Here is a 16,347-nt window from a genome sequence, read left to right on the forward strand (position 1 = left end):
CATGAGAACAGTCTGCAACTCGGTTTAGTGGAACTTCTGGTTTGCTCTTTTAACAGACTTTAATCACAAACTCGATCTACACCAATGAGCCACACTCGTGGTTAACTTTGTGTTAAATATTTGGTTCCTTCCCAATCATGTTCACATGCGATAGCTACATTCCTGCCATAATCAAGGTCTGTGCCTGCCCTTTCTACTGAATCAGAGTTGTTCCTCTAAATACATCTGAGCACGTATTCCTTCCCCCTTGCACCAAGAAGGAAATGCAAATCCACTTGTTAATGCAACCTTACGCTTCTCACAGTGAAATGTTATCTAAGAAGATCCTTTGTGGTCTGGAAAGTTCTCAAACAGCAGATCATTGACCACTTAAGCCCAGTGAGAACTTGCTGACTGTCCACAGAGAAATAAGTTAGTCACAGAGTGATGATTTTTCCTTGTTTTCAACTGTTGCTACAGCTGGCATGCAGACACTTTCATGAGCAGATAAAGCAAAAGACCTATAAACCAGCTGGAAATAAAGAACAGCTAGTCCTACTGCCTCTGCTAGGGGCCTAGCGGAAGGAGAAGAGGAAACAGAAGCCAGCGGTACCCAAATAAGGGAAATATTTGGGAGAGCAAAGGAAAAGGACAAAGTAACCAGGCGATGTAAGAATCGTCGCAGACAGCTTCTCTATGAGAGAAGGGCATCGCGCAGCCTAAAAGGAAAGAAGCCAGGTACCAGAGCGCTGCATGCAAATTAGCCTTACTGGGAAGGGCTGCTCAGTGGGAGACAGGAAAGGAAAACACACAACTGCCTCCTTATTTTTTTTCCAAAAAAGGGAGAACGCTCCTTGCATTACAGAAACCATAAGTTAGGCCGTGGTTTCAAGATGTTCCTTTCAATGGCAGTACCAGCTCAAGCAGTTTCCACTGTCTGGTGCTTGATTGCGCCAGGGGCTAGACCTGTTTGCATGTTGGAAATGCTAGACATTTCCTAGTAACCCTGCCTTTGCATTAAGTGTTTTTCCAATATTACATAGTTTTCTTTTTTTCTGTTTTGGGGTTTCTGTTTAAGAAGCAGTGGCTACCACCTCAAGGGCACTACCTGTACATGTGCACCTGTTAACTGGAAGAGAGGATTCCACGAGACAGGCTGTCTGTTCATCCTGTAGAAAATAGGAGAATCTATCGTATAGAATAAAGCCTGTCCAAAGAGACGCCCCCTGCAGTGGATGATGCATTAGAAGGGCATGCTTACAAAAGGAAATAAATACTGTTTCTATTCATACTATCTCATTAATTATTATTTGTCTGGTTTCTTTATAACCACATCTAGTTCCCGCTTTCTGTTTATGGCATATGCCCTCAATTTGATAACTAACAGGTGCTGCAGACTACAGTTCTTGAGATTGAAACTATTAAAAAAATCACACACAGGTGAGCCACAAAAGCTACAGAATTTAAGCAGACTATAGAAATGCAAACACGTATCGGTTTGATATTGTGATTTACTGGCTGTGGACTCTGGCCTGTAGCTTGGCTGCAGAGAGCTCTTTGCCACAGTTACTGTAGGAGAACCACCTGGTAGTACTCCTTTACATTGTGCACGCCTGAGTTCCTGCTTTCCACTCAATTGCACAGTTAGTTTGTCAGAGAGTGCTTTAGACCTGCTTAACATTCAGCGTGCTGCAATCTCTGTAAAGGACTAAAGGTCCTTTACAGCACAAAGCACCTCACAGGCACTTACCTCATGCAGTCTGTTCCATCAGCACAGGGGCAATACGTTTACGTGCTGCGTGCTGATGTGGAGGGTAACAGAGGGGAGGCAGGTCCTCCATGTTCCTCTTTTGGAAATAAATTAACTTGGAGATTTATATTCTTTAGATGAACGGGTGCCCAGTCAGTACATGTCAGCCAGTAAGAAAAATTGTTGGGATCAAAAATTAAATTTGAATTTCAAACCACTAACTAATCAAAGCACAAGCAATGTTACATTATACACTGTATGTCTGATCTTCCACTGTCTGCAACCTTTGCGATCCTTATTCCTGTGCAAAAAAGGAAAAAACGTGTTCCCCGCTCGCTCTGAACAGCGTTGAAAGATGTGGCAATGCAGTAGCAGCTCAGTAAAGAACCAGATAACCAAGTTCATCATAATCTGTCTTGGCTGACACTAGAACTAAATAGGTGCCTTTGAGTAATCGGAAGTATTAACCAGCTTCATTGTAAAATGCCAGAGGAAATGCAACAGAGCTCCCATACAAAAAAAAAAAAAAAATTACTGATTCATAAGGCTGCATAATTAGCAATGCTAATTCAAAAAATTATGTAGTTAAGGAAGCAGATCCAGCCTTCCCTTGACCTCTCATTTCAGATGTGATTGCAGTTAGATAGGCATGCACTGTTTCACAAACTGTGCAGTCCAAGAGGAGATGGCATGCTTTTGTATAGTCTCAGATCTAGGGGGCATATCTCCTTCAGGAACAGCAAGTCCTTGGCCTGCCGTTTGTTAAGACTTCAAAGCAATGCTGCTTGCAAAACCGTGGTCACATCACTGGTAAACTGCACCGCCTGCAACGTCATATGGAGAAACAACAGCGTGTTTTACTCCCTGTCCCCTGAGCCTTTTCACTCAAGAGGAGGGTAAGTAGTGCCAGCGTACCTCAGGGTCTGCTCTCATACCCGCCCCCTACTCAGTCTGCAGAAACCTCTCTTGGTTCTTTGGAAACAACCTGGAGGAGCAGAGACAGCGGGTCCTAGGAACTGGAGTCTCAGTCGCACATATCGCAAAACACCCAGAAACTTTTCTTAGGCCTTAAGCGCTTTACCAGCTCCTCTGTTCTTTTTCCAGCCACATGTGTCCCTGCTGCTTCAAAGCAGTATCTTTCTCTAGTTTCGTGCTCTATAGCTACTCAGGTGTTTGCAGCAAATCCTCTTGGCTGCCCCCTTCACAAGCTTTGAAGGAAGAAACAAAACCCTGAAGTGCATGCTGAGTACGTGGTTTTCTAAGGCTTGTAACTCAGTCAAATCAAAGCCATATTAACAAAGGGAAAGTAGCCTATGCTGTTGAGATCGTTCCGTTTGTAAACAGTGGGACCGTGCTTCTTTACCTTACTACGCTTCACAGAGGAATAAGCAAGTGTTCATGTAAAGGAGAGGACAGGGAGATGGAGTTCACTGATTTCTTCCTTTTTCAAAGAAAGGACTGATTTTCCCGCCTGTTACGCACACACACACACACTTCCATTTGGTATCATCACTGTTGTAACCACAGAGTTTTCTGCCACAGCAGAAAATTCCGATGCACATTGTGATATAAAGAGGTCATTTTGATTGCATCAGCTGAATTAAGGAAAAAAAACCTTTCCTGATTTGTGAATCAAGTGGCTCTCATATACAAGTGTCACTCAAAAGATTGCCTTCTTTTTTGCACAAACAGATATTGGGTTGATTTAGCACAGTTCTCGTTTTCCCTAATTGCTCTCTCATCTCCATAAACAGGCTGGTTGTCCATAAGAAGCTTCTTGCTTCCAATACATCTACAAATTTGTTATTTATGTTATTGGCTAGTTGGTAGTCAATCCTCCCCCTCATTCCCAAATTACTTGCCATAGTTCATGTTCTTTTCTAGCAAGCTTCAGTTTCCAGAACAAGAAGTGTAACTATTTGATTAGTTGATGAGCTCTCAGAACTTCCCATTTACAAACATAACTTTCTTTTTCCCTCTGCCCTGTTTCAGTTTGCTTTGGTTACAGGTATGCACATATGCCTTTTATGGCCCTGTTGCTGTCTGCTTCGACAGTATAAATCTCTGTTGACTATGAGGATTTTCATCTCCTTAATTTTCACTCTAGAGTCTTTTTCATTTTTCCTCTTAAAAAAGAAATATTTCCTTCCCTAGAAGACTGTATCACTCTGGTATCCTTTAATCCAAGCACTCCCCAGAGGACTCTGGGTTTAATAATTATATTGGAGTGCCTGTTACTTAAGATACTGGGAGTACTTCCCACTCTATCCAGGGCCTTCCCTTCCTCTGAGCAGACTTTTGCCAGGCAGCTCTGTATTTATATCTAACTAGTTCAAAGCCCAAGGGCTTTGTCCCTCCCACCCACTGAGTTATAATCAGAGGGCATGTCTTCAGTTTGACGCATTCATTTCATGCATACATAGTTTCCAGAAAGAGTAAATGTAGAGTTTCAGTTTAAATGCTGTTCCTACAACAAATCCTAGTAATCGTGTGTTTTCAATGGCATGATACATGTTAGAGGTCACAACTAACATGTCCAAAAGTAACTCCATGGCTTAGACTTAAAGCATGAGGAAAATCTGCACAAAGTAGTCTTGTGAACTGTGAACCCCAAAACAAAGTGTGGCATTTCCGAACGTTGTGCACAGACTCAACACTCTTAACCTCTAAGAGATGGTTAAAGTAACAGGGATAAATTAATCATAAATCCTTGTATTACTATCATAGTTGATCCTATTTGCTTTTTTATTCTAAACGACCCATATTAAACTTGAAAACTGTGTCCTCCTTTCTTGCAGGACATATTTCAAACTACTCAGAAATTCCTAGACCCCATTTCAAGAAGCCAGTCATATATATAAGAGAGCTCTTTTGGATGCTGAAGACTCTTGAACACCAGGGACACATTTCTCAATCAGATCTAAGACCAATTCTTCCAAGCGCTCAGGTAAGATGGGCACTCGCTGCAGTTCTCTGCTCTCAGATCTCAATGCTGTGAGTCTAAGCCAACAAAGGATTCCCACTAGCGTAACAGAAAGCAGAACATAGGCTTCAATTCAGCTGAGAGTGAAGACACGAGAAAGAGCCTCATTTTCCAGTTGGCTTGGGACCCTAACTTTTCCCCAGTGCTCAAGTAACAACAGTAAGACATAGCTGTCATCTTTTTTCTTCTCTTCATTCAGTTAAAAGGCAAATAGCTGCAGTGAAGCAAGAATTCGGCTTATCTATGGGGTACTTTAGTATTTATTTAGTATTTAGTTTTTTGTTTAATGCTACATTCGTTCTATCTGATTTCACCAAATCCCACAAGGATTTTATTGCCCTCTTAGAGCCCTGCTACAGAGCCAAGTAGGCACCATTAAATCAGATGCCTACTCCATAGCTTTCTTTTGAGCTCTGTTTAGATTTGCAGGGAGGAGCAATGAACAGGAGAATTGCAAACAAATATGTAACCGTTAACTTTAGAAATATATATATATACTAGTCCCTCTGTAACCATGTAATGAGTTTTCATTATACATACCACTTGAACAATTAAAATTTCAGGGCTTTACTAACTACCACAGCCTTGAACACAGCAATCTCTAAATTAGAAAGGGTATCTTTCAAGTGCCTGCAATAAAATCCAGGTTTGGGGAGGCTGGGGTTTGGGGGTTTTGAGTTGTTTTTCTGTTTGTTTTTACACCATCTCTAAAATATCCCATAGTCAGCTATAACCGCCTGTACACCAGTGACTTGCCTCCTGCACACTCTCTGCATCTTCTGCAGGCTGCACCTGTGTCTCGGTTTCGGCTACGTGTTGCTCAGGTGAGCTTCTATTTCGTCTTCTCCAAAATCTCCGAAACAGGTTCCTGAAGAACAAATGTCATACTTGTTTGGAAACAACAGAAAGGCAGTTTTGAAACGCAGATAGCAATACATTTACTATTAATGTCCATTGTGTTTCTCTCTCTCTTGTGAGTCACGACAATTGACTAAAATCCTTACACAGCTAAGGAAGATGCTCAGGCATGTTGAGTAGATGCAGTGCATCTAACCCATGGCATGGTTACATGCACCCAAGCCCCCTTCCTAGCTCACTTAAATTTCTGCTTTCTCTGACACTAGAGTAAGTACCGCTCTTGCAGTGGCCTAAACCAGTAACCTAGACAGCACATCTACTTCTCCCTCTTTACACTGCATACACTTTGAGCTCCACCAAACCATTTGGAAATGTGCACCTCATAGTCCTGCGTATTGGTTCTCTGATGAACATTCTTGTAAATAACCCCAAAAGTCACAAGGGCTTTAGAGACTGCTTGGGGTGTCCAGGCTCAAAGCCCACAGTTAAACATCCCCCGGCGTCTCTAAGTATTCCAAAGAACACCATATTCTGGCCTCCTCTTTCTTCTTGTTGACATACAGCCAGCACTCGTCAGTCCGTTTGATCTGAATCACCAGGCAGCTAGTTGGGGAGGCAAGAGTAACTTTCTTCTTCATCATAGGATTTTGAAAAGAAAGCTTGCCACATCACTGGAGTGGATACTCTGGACCAGTCCTAAAAGGCCAGTGAAGGAAATCAGACGAGTATTTACTGAGCTGGAGCTGCTGAGATGGTAATTATACCTTTTGGGTTTTGGTGGTGTTTTCTTGTTTGCTTTGCCAGATTTCATAAGGCTCATCTGCTAATCAATTCCTGAAAATCATGGCTGGTTTTATTATACAGTTTGTCCTGTCTAGGGTAAGGGAGCAGAGCCGGAGAAATATTTTCAACTTATGTTTTTAGCAAAAAGGCTAGTTTGTGGAAAGGAAAAATGTTCCTAGGCTGCAAGGGCGCTTCGTTCTGTGTGTCACTAAGTTGCTATACGCTGCTACAAGTTTCAGTACGTTTTTGAGGAGACTGTCCCCTACTGTTTTTGGGGTTCAAGTGCCAAATAAATCGAAGGGTTGACTTAAGCTAATACTTCCCCTTTTCACTCAGGACTGTCGGCTATGTAGCTCATAAACGGGGAGATTTTTCAACAGAACATGAATCCAGGAGAGAAAACAATTTTCCAAGAATACCTGACAAATCAGGGGACTGTGGTAAAGCCCTATTGCTGGCAGAGACAGAACCACACCTGCGCTAAGTGTCCCTACCACATGCGGGCTGGTGAAGAAGCGAGAGTCCCTTACGCAGAATTTGACAGGGTCTTTGGCTTCCCTTACAGATCAACAGCAACTCTCCGAAACAAACACCTCCTCTTCTGTGAACTGAGGAGTTCCTCAGGCAGCATAGTCCAAAAAGGCCATGCTACAGACTGTACTGAGCGAGGCTACCATCCCGAATCTGTGCTGTTTGGGGTGGGTGGTTATCTGGATGCAGTTACAGATGCCCATGCAAACATCGGAGGCATCGTCCTCTATGCAAATTACTCTCCTTGTAACGAGGTTTACCACTGCTGCGTAAGTAAAATCTACAACCTTTTGTGGAAGTATCCAGAAATCACGCTCTGCATCTATTTCTCTCAGTTTTGTCTCACTGAGGACGGTTTCCCCACGGCTGCGTGGAACGGCGAAGCTTTGCGGAGCCTCCCCCAGCCTGTGGCCTGGGGTGACTCTGCAGAGACTGCCTGGGGGGGCACGGTGTTACCTCCTCTGCAATTTTGTGTATGGCATCCCAGGGTCAGCCCTTCATCACTCAACTCCACCATCAAGAACCCTAGCAGATCAACAAAATCTGCATCCAGTTAACAACTTAACAGGAATTACACCCTATTTTAGGAAAGCCTTTCCACAGGCGAGGCAGGGAAACCCTGCTGTGCAGCAGAAATTAAAGGCCTTTTCTTCTCCTAGTCTGGCTTCCCAGCAGCCTTTCCAAGCGATGAAAGGCAGACTGCTACCTCCCATGTCTCAAAGCCCCTTGGTGCTTTTCCCAGGCATGTTTCTGCCCTTTCAGAGGGAACATCTATACCCCAGACCTAAAAATATCGTAAGGCATTTAAAAATGCCAAAGGAATAATTCAGTGACACTCATAATCCTGAATTTTTTCCAAGCAGCAGGCACCTGCTCTAAAGACGATACTAGCTGAACTGCTATCAGGCTATCAAACTGAGATCACAGATGGAAAAAAGGAAAAAAAAAAAATCAATAAAGTCACCTCCTACAAAAGTTAACCCACAGAATAACTGGTGGTCTCGAATAGCTGATTCTGAAGATAGTATACTTTTATTTTATCCCTGTTCCTTTCAAACATAATTCTATCGCACTAAAACCAAAACCTTGGTATCTTCTGATTACCTCCTGGGAGTAATTTGTTTGTTGCCCTTAAGCCAATTGCTACCAGAAACATGTGAACAGTCCACAAGCTACCGCCACAGCCAGACTTGTAGCTTCCCAGCTGAGGCAACTTTGGGGGAACACATGACATGTCCTAGATTCCTCCTCTGTCAAGAAGGTGGTTCTGCAGGTAAGGCTGATCTATCGATAAAGTTTTCCCACCGGCCGTTTCCTTAATAGGAGAGGGGTTTATAGACACTTATTTATGTGTGTGTGTGCGTGTACTTTACCCCCCCCCCGTCTTGGGTTCCTCCCTTCCATTAAGAGGAAGCTCACAAAGCTGTGTAATTTTGTAATTGATAGCAAGTATCTGATAGGACAATAGAGATAACAGATCTACACAGTCCAAGCGTAACTCGAAAAAGAAAAACAAAGTTTCTATCATTTAGAGCAGTGTTTTCACTGTGTGATTGAGTACATTTGTTATGACACTAAAGGTCTTGAAGAAGGGAGCAGCTGAAGTCAAGATCATGCTGTTGCCTGGGGAAACCGGGGTTCCTTCCTAGGTAACAGCCATTGCCAAACACACACACTGGCTAATTTTGTGAGGCAGTGCTGCTGCTCCTTTTTGACTCTTTTTGTGGCATCTCTTACTTAGTTACGCATATCCGAGTAGAAAAAAAGAGGTTGCTTCCCCGTGTGACCTTAACCACCCTTGACTTCAGCAGAGGTGATCCCCCTTGGAAACGCAGAGGTTCTTCTGAGCCTCAAACGACGTTAGAGAGGCAGCACTGCGCTAAAACCCGCCAGATCCCTTACTTTTACAACGCCTAGGCGCGTTTTTAGGAAAGCTTTCTTGCATGAGACGGAATCCCTCTGCACCTTCCGATTAAGTATTAGCTAGCACGGCCACAAGCAGGCGCCTGTGCTGTAGCATCGGGGCGATTACTTTTCTTTCGCTAGATTTTGGAGAGCCGCTGCTCTTTTCGAACTCTTGTGGTAAGCAGGCGGCGTTTGAGCTTGGACTTCCAAGCTCAGCACCAAAGCCTGTTCCCCAGTGCCGGAGCACGCCGCGTGGGCACTACCTGGCGCCACCCGCGCTCCGTGTCCCCCCCCCAGGCCCGTTGGAGGGGGCGGCGGGCTCTCGCTTCGGCCAGAGCCGTCTGAGAACGCTCCCTAGGCTGAACCCGCACGGCATCGCGCCCTGTCGCTGTGTTCGCAGCACCAGCTCGCTGTCGGGGCTCGGCAGGAGCGCGCTTGCCCGGAGCCCGAAGGCGATGGCCACTCCGCGTCCCGCGGCGCCCGTCCGCGAATGACGCGGTAACCACAGCAACCGGGCGCCCTGGCACGCAGCCGACCAATGGCAGCTCGCTTCCCGCGTGGCTCCACCCCCTCGCGCCCAACGGCCGGCGCCTGCGCAGAGCTCGCGCCCCGGCGGAGGGCGCGTGCATAGCGCTCGCGCCCAACGGCCGGCGCCTGCGCAGAGCTCGCGCCCCGGCGGAGGGCGCGTGCATAGCGCTCGCGCCCCGGCGGCGCCTGCGCCTGCGCGTGCGCGGGGCGGGGCGGGGCGGGGCGCGGCGGCCATGGCGAAGCACGCGGTGTCCTCGGCGCGGTTCCGCCGGGTGGATGTGGACGAGTACGACGAGAACAAGTTCGTGGCTGAGGAGGAAGGAGGCGACGGGCGAGCGGGGCCCGATGAGGGCGAGGAGGACTCGTGGCTGCGGCAATATCCTTCCGCCGCCGGGCGGGAAGTAGTGCCGGCAGGAGCGGGCGCGGCGGGGAGGGCTGCGGGGAGCGGCGGCCGCCGGCGCTGCCTTTTGCGGGAACATCCGTGCCCGGCGCTCCCGCCGAGGGGCGACCCGGCCCTGAACCGACCGGAGGGCGGGCAGGGGCTGCGGGGCGGCCGGGAGAAACTGCGAGGGAGCGCCGTGTGCAGTGAGATCATTCTTGCCAGCCACGGCAGACAGAGAAGGAAACGCCCAAGTCAAGTCAATCAGATAACAGGAGCCACTTTACTGCCGGGGTGGTCCAGGGGTGGGCACACAAGGCATCGAGTGGGTGTTTCATACACCGTGTTACCCTCAAGCTGATGGCATGGTTGAGCGAATTAATGGCTTGATCGAGAGGCATGCCGGTGTTTCACGACCTACCCGGGATGTAAGGTTGGCGTAAGCAGTTGTTATTGTTAATAACTGCCAGGGACATTACGTGAACCCAAGAAGACGAGCATTTTGTCCTACGGGATTATCAGGTGACGATGCTCCTATATTTGACAATCATAAGGGCCGGTTCCCCCTGGAAATACATGCGGGCCAGCCTGCCGTGGGGAAGTTGCCCTCTTGTGGCATTGTGCTTGTGACCTTGTTAAAATCTAGGGGGTTTCCATGCCTGGGAGGCCTTAGATAAAGGTGGAAAAACTCACCAAAGCAGTGCCTGATGGATAATCCCTGATTTCCAACTTGATGCCCGGGTTCTGACCCCAGGCCTAGTTCAGTTTCTTTTGTTAAGAAAACACCTTCCCCAGGCTGCAGGCGCAGCTTGGCTGCAGCTGGGCTTTCCTTGGTGGGCACAGGGCTGCTGAAGTCTCTTGGAGAACGGCTTGCAGAGAGCAAGGCCACGGGTCTCTGCAGGAGCTGATTGCAGCCATCTGAGGTAAACAAAGGAAAAAACCCAGGGTACAGTTATGCTTACAAAGGACTGTTACGTTAACAAAGAGAGAAACTGAGGTACACAATGGCCTTGAGTGTGATGGTAAACAACCCTGGCAAAGAGGGCAGGCCAGAAGAAGGAAGGTGTTGTGACATGCCTGAGATGCCACAAGGGGCTGGGATATTATAATGTAGCCTTTTACATGTATCCAATAGATTTGTGAGTAGTATGCATGATTATTGTAGAGTGCTTAGGTAAGGGGTGATTTCTTTCAATAAAGTTGAAGCTTGCTCTATCATTCACGTTGAATCGGCTGCTTGCTTCCTCCGCCCGCCGCAGAAGTCAAACTCCCTTTAACGGCCGCAGCTGACTGAGAATGATGGACACAACAGCAGGCTGCTAACAGCAGAATAATTCATCAGACCTGAGGTACTGGAGGAGGAAATGTCTAGCTGTTGAGCTTACTCCTCTTCAGCTGATCCCATCTCCCATTTCAGTTGGTTTTGGTTGGGGGGGGCTCACAAATCCTCTTGTCTGTGTCACTGCTAACGTCATGCTGCCACGTGCTCCTCACCCCGCTTCCCGCAGGTAGAAAAATGCTGCCCGCTAGCCTGCCCCATCCCTCTCAAAAAGCACAACGAGGGACTGAAAGAAAAATTAACCTCGTGCAGTTCCACTAACAGGCACCACAAGACAATCTGGTTTCAGGGAAGGAGAGCTTCAGTCTGCCTTGTATCTCAGCAACACAGAGGGAACTGTGCAAAAATCCTGACTGGGTTGCTTTCATTTTTACACATTTATATCTAGAGTCTCTCCGTTCCTCTAAAAGCAATGCTCTCGACACGACAAGCAGGCTTGGGCCCTGCTGGCAGTGTCAACAGTCTCTCTCAGGCTACTTCTTCTGGCAACAAGGCACAGACTGTACCTTTTTCTGAGACACATCAGCGGTTCCCACGGGAGCGATGCAGGCGTCTTCAGGCTCAGGGTGATTAAACTCGCATGATGGAACACTGGCCGAGTCTGTGCTGTCACCAGAGCCCCCACTCGGAGCAGATTTGGGTTGCTCCCTGAGGGGTGTGTTATGGGCCAGTGGATCACTGGTTCCTGGGGGGGTGAAAGAGGATTGGGCACTGCTTTCCGACTTGTGCCCTTTGCACGAGGCAAGGGAAGTGAATCAGTACAGGTACATGACTTGTACATGATCAGTACAAATGAATTAATGGGCAAACTCTAGGGCAACCCGTGCAGAAAGACTGACGTTAAATCTTTCTGATAGTCAGTATCAGTTTGGAGTTAAACTCTATTAGTGCTGGACCTGTTACGGGCGGCAAAGTAAAAATACCTCCCATGCAGATTCCAGCTGCAACTAAGTTAGTTGCAAAAGTTAGAGATTTAGGTGTAGGAGTTGAAAGCCAACCACCCCAGAAATCCATCTCATTTCTCCCAGACAACCTGTCTTAGTTGAACTGCCAACAGTGGGAGCGGTATCATTGGTATTGGATACACCAATAAACAAGCATACCTGGAAAGCCAAAGATGCTCATGGAAAGGAGCACAAAATTAATACAAGGTGGATTGCCCCATCTTTCTAATTATAACCCACTCCCGGTTCACAAAACGAACCAAGAAGCTTTTCCTTCCTTTTTCCTGCAGGCCAACGCTCCTGGAGACAGATGCCCTGAGGCACGAGGAGGGATCCTTATGTAAATCTAAATTTTTGTGCAGTGCCGATGTTCATTGCCTTACTAACGCTTTTAGGATGTATTGTCTATCATTGCAAAAATTGCTTTGGGTGACCATTCTCCTCTCCCTTGGTTCCGAGGGAAGGTCCCTTTGCTAATGGGGCCTGCACTTTAAAAGGTCATTACTGGACCCATGAAGGCGAGGTGGAAGTACCAAGGCCTAAACCACGCCTGCGCGCTAGGCTGGGGGTGTGGAATTTCATTTTCCTGCTGCGTAGGCAGACAACCCGCGCCCCCCCCCCGCGAGTCAGAGTGCCATCTTCAGCCACAACAGCCACCGGAATATATACCCTGTTGATACTTAATTGTGTGGCAGGTGCTCTGTTAGCTCTTGCTGTATTTTTCCCTTGTGGTATGTATGTGGTCATCCTGTAAGCGTCCGTGTAAACCGTCTTGCAGTTGTACCTGTTCGTGTGAACCACCACCTTCTCCCCCCAGTTCCCAAAGGCTGGAAGCACATCCCTCGGCCCGGCCTGGGACACATTTTGTTTGAATATGTCTGCTTAAAAACTGTTAATCGATAGTGTTGTTATTACTGTTGCCTTTATCACGTGCTTGGTTAGGACTGTGCTTTATTTGTTATTTGCAGTGTTGCTGGTGGTTTACCTTTGTTTGACTCTAGGATAGAACTCCACCTGCACACACGCTCTGCCACAATAATTCTTAATACCCCCTCGTGTTAGAGGAGGTTATAGAATCAGGATGCAGGAAGGGAGCTGCGTACTCGGCCGGGTTCAGAGGGCGGCTTTGCCACTGGTTTGTATGAAGCCCTCCGGCAGGACTGACAGGCTCAGGCACTCCCTGCAGCCCGGGACCTGCACCGCTGCGTGTTTGCGTGGCAGCTCCGTCTGGGTCGCCACGTTCTTTCTGGTGGTGGTTTTGACGCGAGTGGAGACCATGGTTCAGTCTACTCGGGGAGGACGATAAGATGAAACTGGCTCGGGTAAGTTCCAGACCCAGGAGATGGACTGCGCCCTGTCCGCTGGCCCTGCCTGCGCAAACTGAGGCGCCAGGCTCGGGTTGGTGTGCGTGACTGATGCACCGGGATGGCTTTTGCTTTGCCCTGGAGCTCTCGGCAAGCTCGCCGCACTCCTGCAATGTGTGACTGGACTACGTATGGCTCGTGGTGAGCTGCTGCCCCTCCGTGGGTAACGTGGGTGAGAGACTGGTTTACTTGGACAGCCCTTCCAGCCACCGTGCGGAAGAAACACAGAAGCCGTCCTCATAGAAACTTTTAGGAATTCAAAAGAAAATGCACGATTGCAGAGTAAAAAAAGGTATAGGAAGGTTGCAGCTGAAGGGTTACGGCTAAAATATGGCATTTCAAGTTCTCTGGGTGGCAGGGGAGATGAGTTGTGGGAGCTGGAAGAAGTTGAGAACAGTTAAAACAGTAAAAGTGATGAAGTTGGAAAGAGTGGCAGTGAGGGAAGTGGTGTGAGGTAGGAAAAAACCCCACAACTGACATGCAGTAATAAAGTCTTAAGAGAAGAAAACAGATTCACTCCAGGCAAATATTAGTGGAAAAAAAGTTTATATACTTATTGTATAAAGATTACAGGGAAGCAATTAAAAAAATCTTTTTCATATACAACATTTTGGAGGGTGTAATTTTAAAATCAAGAACATTCACCTTTCAGCTTAGTACAGACATACCCCCTCTGAGTGAGCAGTGCTGTGCTTTGCAAATGGTACTGCACAGACATCAGTGCACGCTTACACTGAAACGCAAAGAAAACTGAACTTCTGTGGTAATCTTATCCTAACTCTGGGCAAAGTTTAAGGCTCAGTTACAAACTCGCTTCCTTCACCCTCCTAACAGGGAAACAGTGGGAGTTCTTAAACTATTCAGACTAGGACCTACATGGTGCTACTTGTAAACAGAGGTGATAAAACTTCACGCAGAACATAGTAAAGCAAACACTGCGTCATGAGTTTATCGCTAATTGCGCACAGTTTTGAAAATCTCTGCTACAGAACCGGTGGGGAAAAAAAAGACCCAGGCATGTATATAATTAAGTATTTGAGTTTGTTTTAACTCAGACTAATGTATCTCAAAGACAGCCTATTCAGTAAGAGCTGCTTACAATCCAATGTCTCATTTATGGCTTTTAAAAATAAAACTTCTAACTATCCTTTCAAGGAAGGCTGTATTCTGGTAAGAGACTCAAGAAATATGTTCTTTAAAGTCTCACAGAGAACAGATGATAGCATGCCAGCTGAATTCTTTATTGCAGCTGAAAGGATGTACCGTTCAGGAAACTCATTTAACAGACATACATCAAGAGCAAGGGAGGTGCCTGTAGATGGCCCATAATAATGCTACGAGTGTATCAAAATCTCTGGGGGGTTGGGGTAATGTTTAAGACCCGGTTATCTCCTCTCAATACCCACTTTTAAAATAAAAGGTCATGTAGTTGCCCCTCATGAAGGAAAACGTGAGTTAAAAGTTTTGCTCTTGAAGAGTGATTGCACGTTACAAAGAGGTACATCGGTCCTTCCAGAGTACAGGCAAAAGGCATCGATTTCTGTTCAACGGGTTAGCAAAGTGAAAGAAAAACCGCCCTGTAGTGGCATTAAGACCAGACCTAAATCCAGACAAGTAGTGGTTCTTTGCCTTGTTCATGAACAAACCATGACATTCATCCCAAAGCAAGTGCAGTCCATTCTTTTAAAGGTCTTTGGAAAAAAAATCCCAAATAGGTAATTTTCTGGCATGGAACAAGCGCAAAAAGAAGTTTGCCAGCTGTGTGAAAGCAACAGACCCACTTGCAGTTTCTACTGTCTCCAGGGATGAGTGTTTTGGGGATGCACCCGCCCTGCTTTTTCATGAATGTAAATCCCTCCTGAAGGCAGCAACTGCTTGTGGCACTTGGCTCACCCACACCTCCTGCAAACCAGTGTTCCCGTCAGTCAGCTGGAGGCGGCTGGGACCTCCTCCTTGGTTCAGGCAGAACTGTATCGAAACTTTTCTTCTCCAGTTTTATAAAAATAAATTCAGACCTTCTTCTGTGTAATACTGGCACAAAGGAAAATGTTTTCTCGCAAAGAGAGTTGGCTTGTGTGGTGTTCTTAAGACAAACGTTGCAGTCCCGTTTTCCCCTCTAGGTGGGGCTGTCACCTTCCTCGGCTCATGTGCAAAACAAACCCCCCAAAAATTCCAGTCTGTACCGTTGTGGAGAAATTGTTGGAAGATAACAGTCACATGGTCCTTGATACTGAAATGAACAATTCTCTGCTGTTTGCCTCTGTAGAAAGAACTGTTGTTCAGCATTCCTCTCTGACTTGCCACTGCATAGAGAGCTATTGTTCAGCAAATTCTTTTAACTAGAGATAAGGCGTGATGTTGAAACCTCAAGTAGTAGGTCCACGGCTCACGCCTCTCGCGTGTGCTTCTTACGTTGTACCAATGAAATATGAATAATAGCGTGTGGACAGTAGCATAGAACCAATCACAGTTTGTTTGCCTTCGCATAGTCACTCTCTAACAGTACGTAAGGTGCTCTGTACTTAATAAAATTGGATCGAGCTTGCAAACCCTATTGGTATTATTCTTGATATCCGGGCTCTATCCATCGGCAGATGGCGCCCGAACAGGGACCTCGTTATTCTTAACACATCGACCGAGACGTGGCGATGAACGGAGAACTTCGGATAGAAACGGCGCAGAGAAACACAGAAGCCGGCACATAGACGCACTTCTGGAGTTAGGAGACGGTTCTGCAGGCTGTCCTCTGCGAAGGTAAGCTGCTATGGCACAAGAAGTGGAAGCAGCGATATGGCTCCTCACAAGTATACTCTCCAAGAGAGGTAGTGATATGAGCCAGTCCAAGCTAAAAGACTTGGTGCAACGGGCGCAGGAGCCACAGCTTTGCCTCAGCGCCTCTATGTTATTTAATCCCTCTGAATGGAGGGCTGTAGGAGATTTACTGTGGAATTTTACTATAGAGGGTGGAAAAGCAGGAAAAAAAGCAAAGGAACTTGGATCGGTG

The 16,347-nt window shown here is 46.7% G+C and overlaps 2 protein-coding genes across 2 annotated transcripts in view; one reads left to right on the forward strand and one right to left on the reverse strand.

Annotated features, from left to right (window-relative positions):
• The first annotated feature begins 6,736 nt into the window (after positions 1-6,736).
• LOC141961372 (putative C->U-editing enzyme APOBEC-4) lies at positions 6,737-7,903 on the forward strand. The gene is given in 2 exon segments (XM_074908229.1): positions 6,737-7,282; positions 7,284-7,903. Coding segments are annotated over 2 exon segments (972 nt in total). The 3' UTR covers positions 7,710-7,903.
• A 3,605-nt stretch (positions 7,904-11,508) lies between these two features.
• Positions 11,509-16,347, reverse strand: part of LOC141961000 (ral guanine nucleotide dissociation stimulator-like 1) — a 48,990-nt gene continuing 44,151 nt past the window's right edge. The window contains exon 16 of the mRNA XM_074907443.1: positions 11,509-11,713. Within this exon, the coding sequence (XP_074763544.1) occupies positions 11,509-11,713 (205 nt within the window). The remainder of the gene's footprint in view (positions 11,714-16,347) is intronic.

The sequence above is a fragment of the Athene noctua genome, chromosome 5 (genome assembly GCF_965140245.1).
Source record: "Athene noctua chromosome 5, bAthNoc1.hap1.1, whole genome shotgun sequence".
In the NCBI taxonomy this organism is placed as follows: Eukaryota; Metazoa; Chordata; class Aves; order Strigiformes; family Strigidae; genus Athene; species Athene noctua.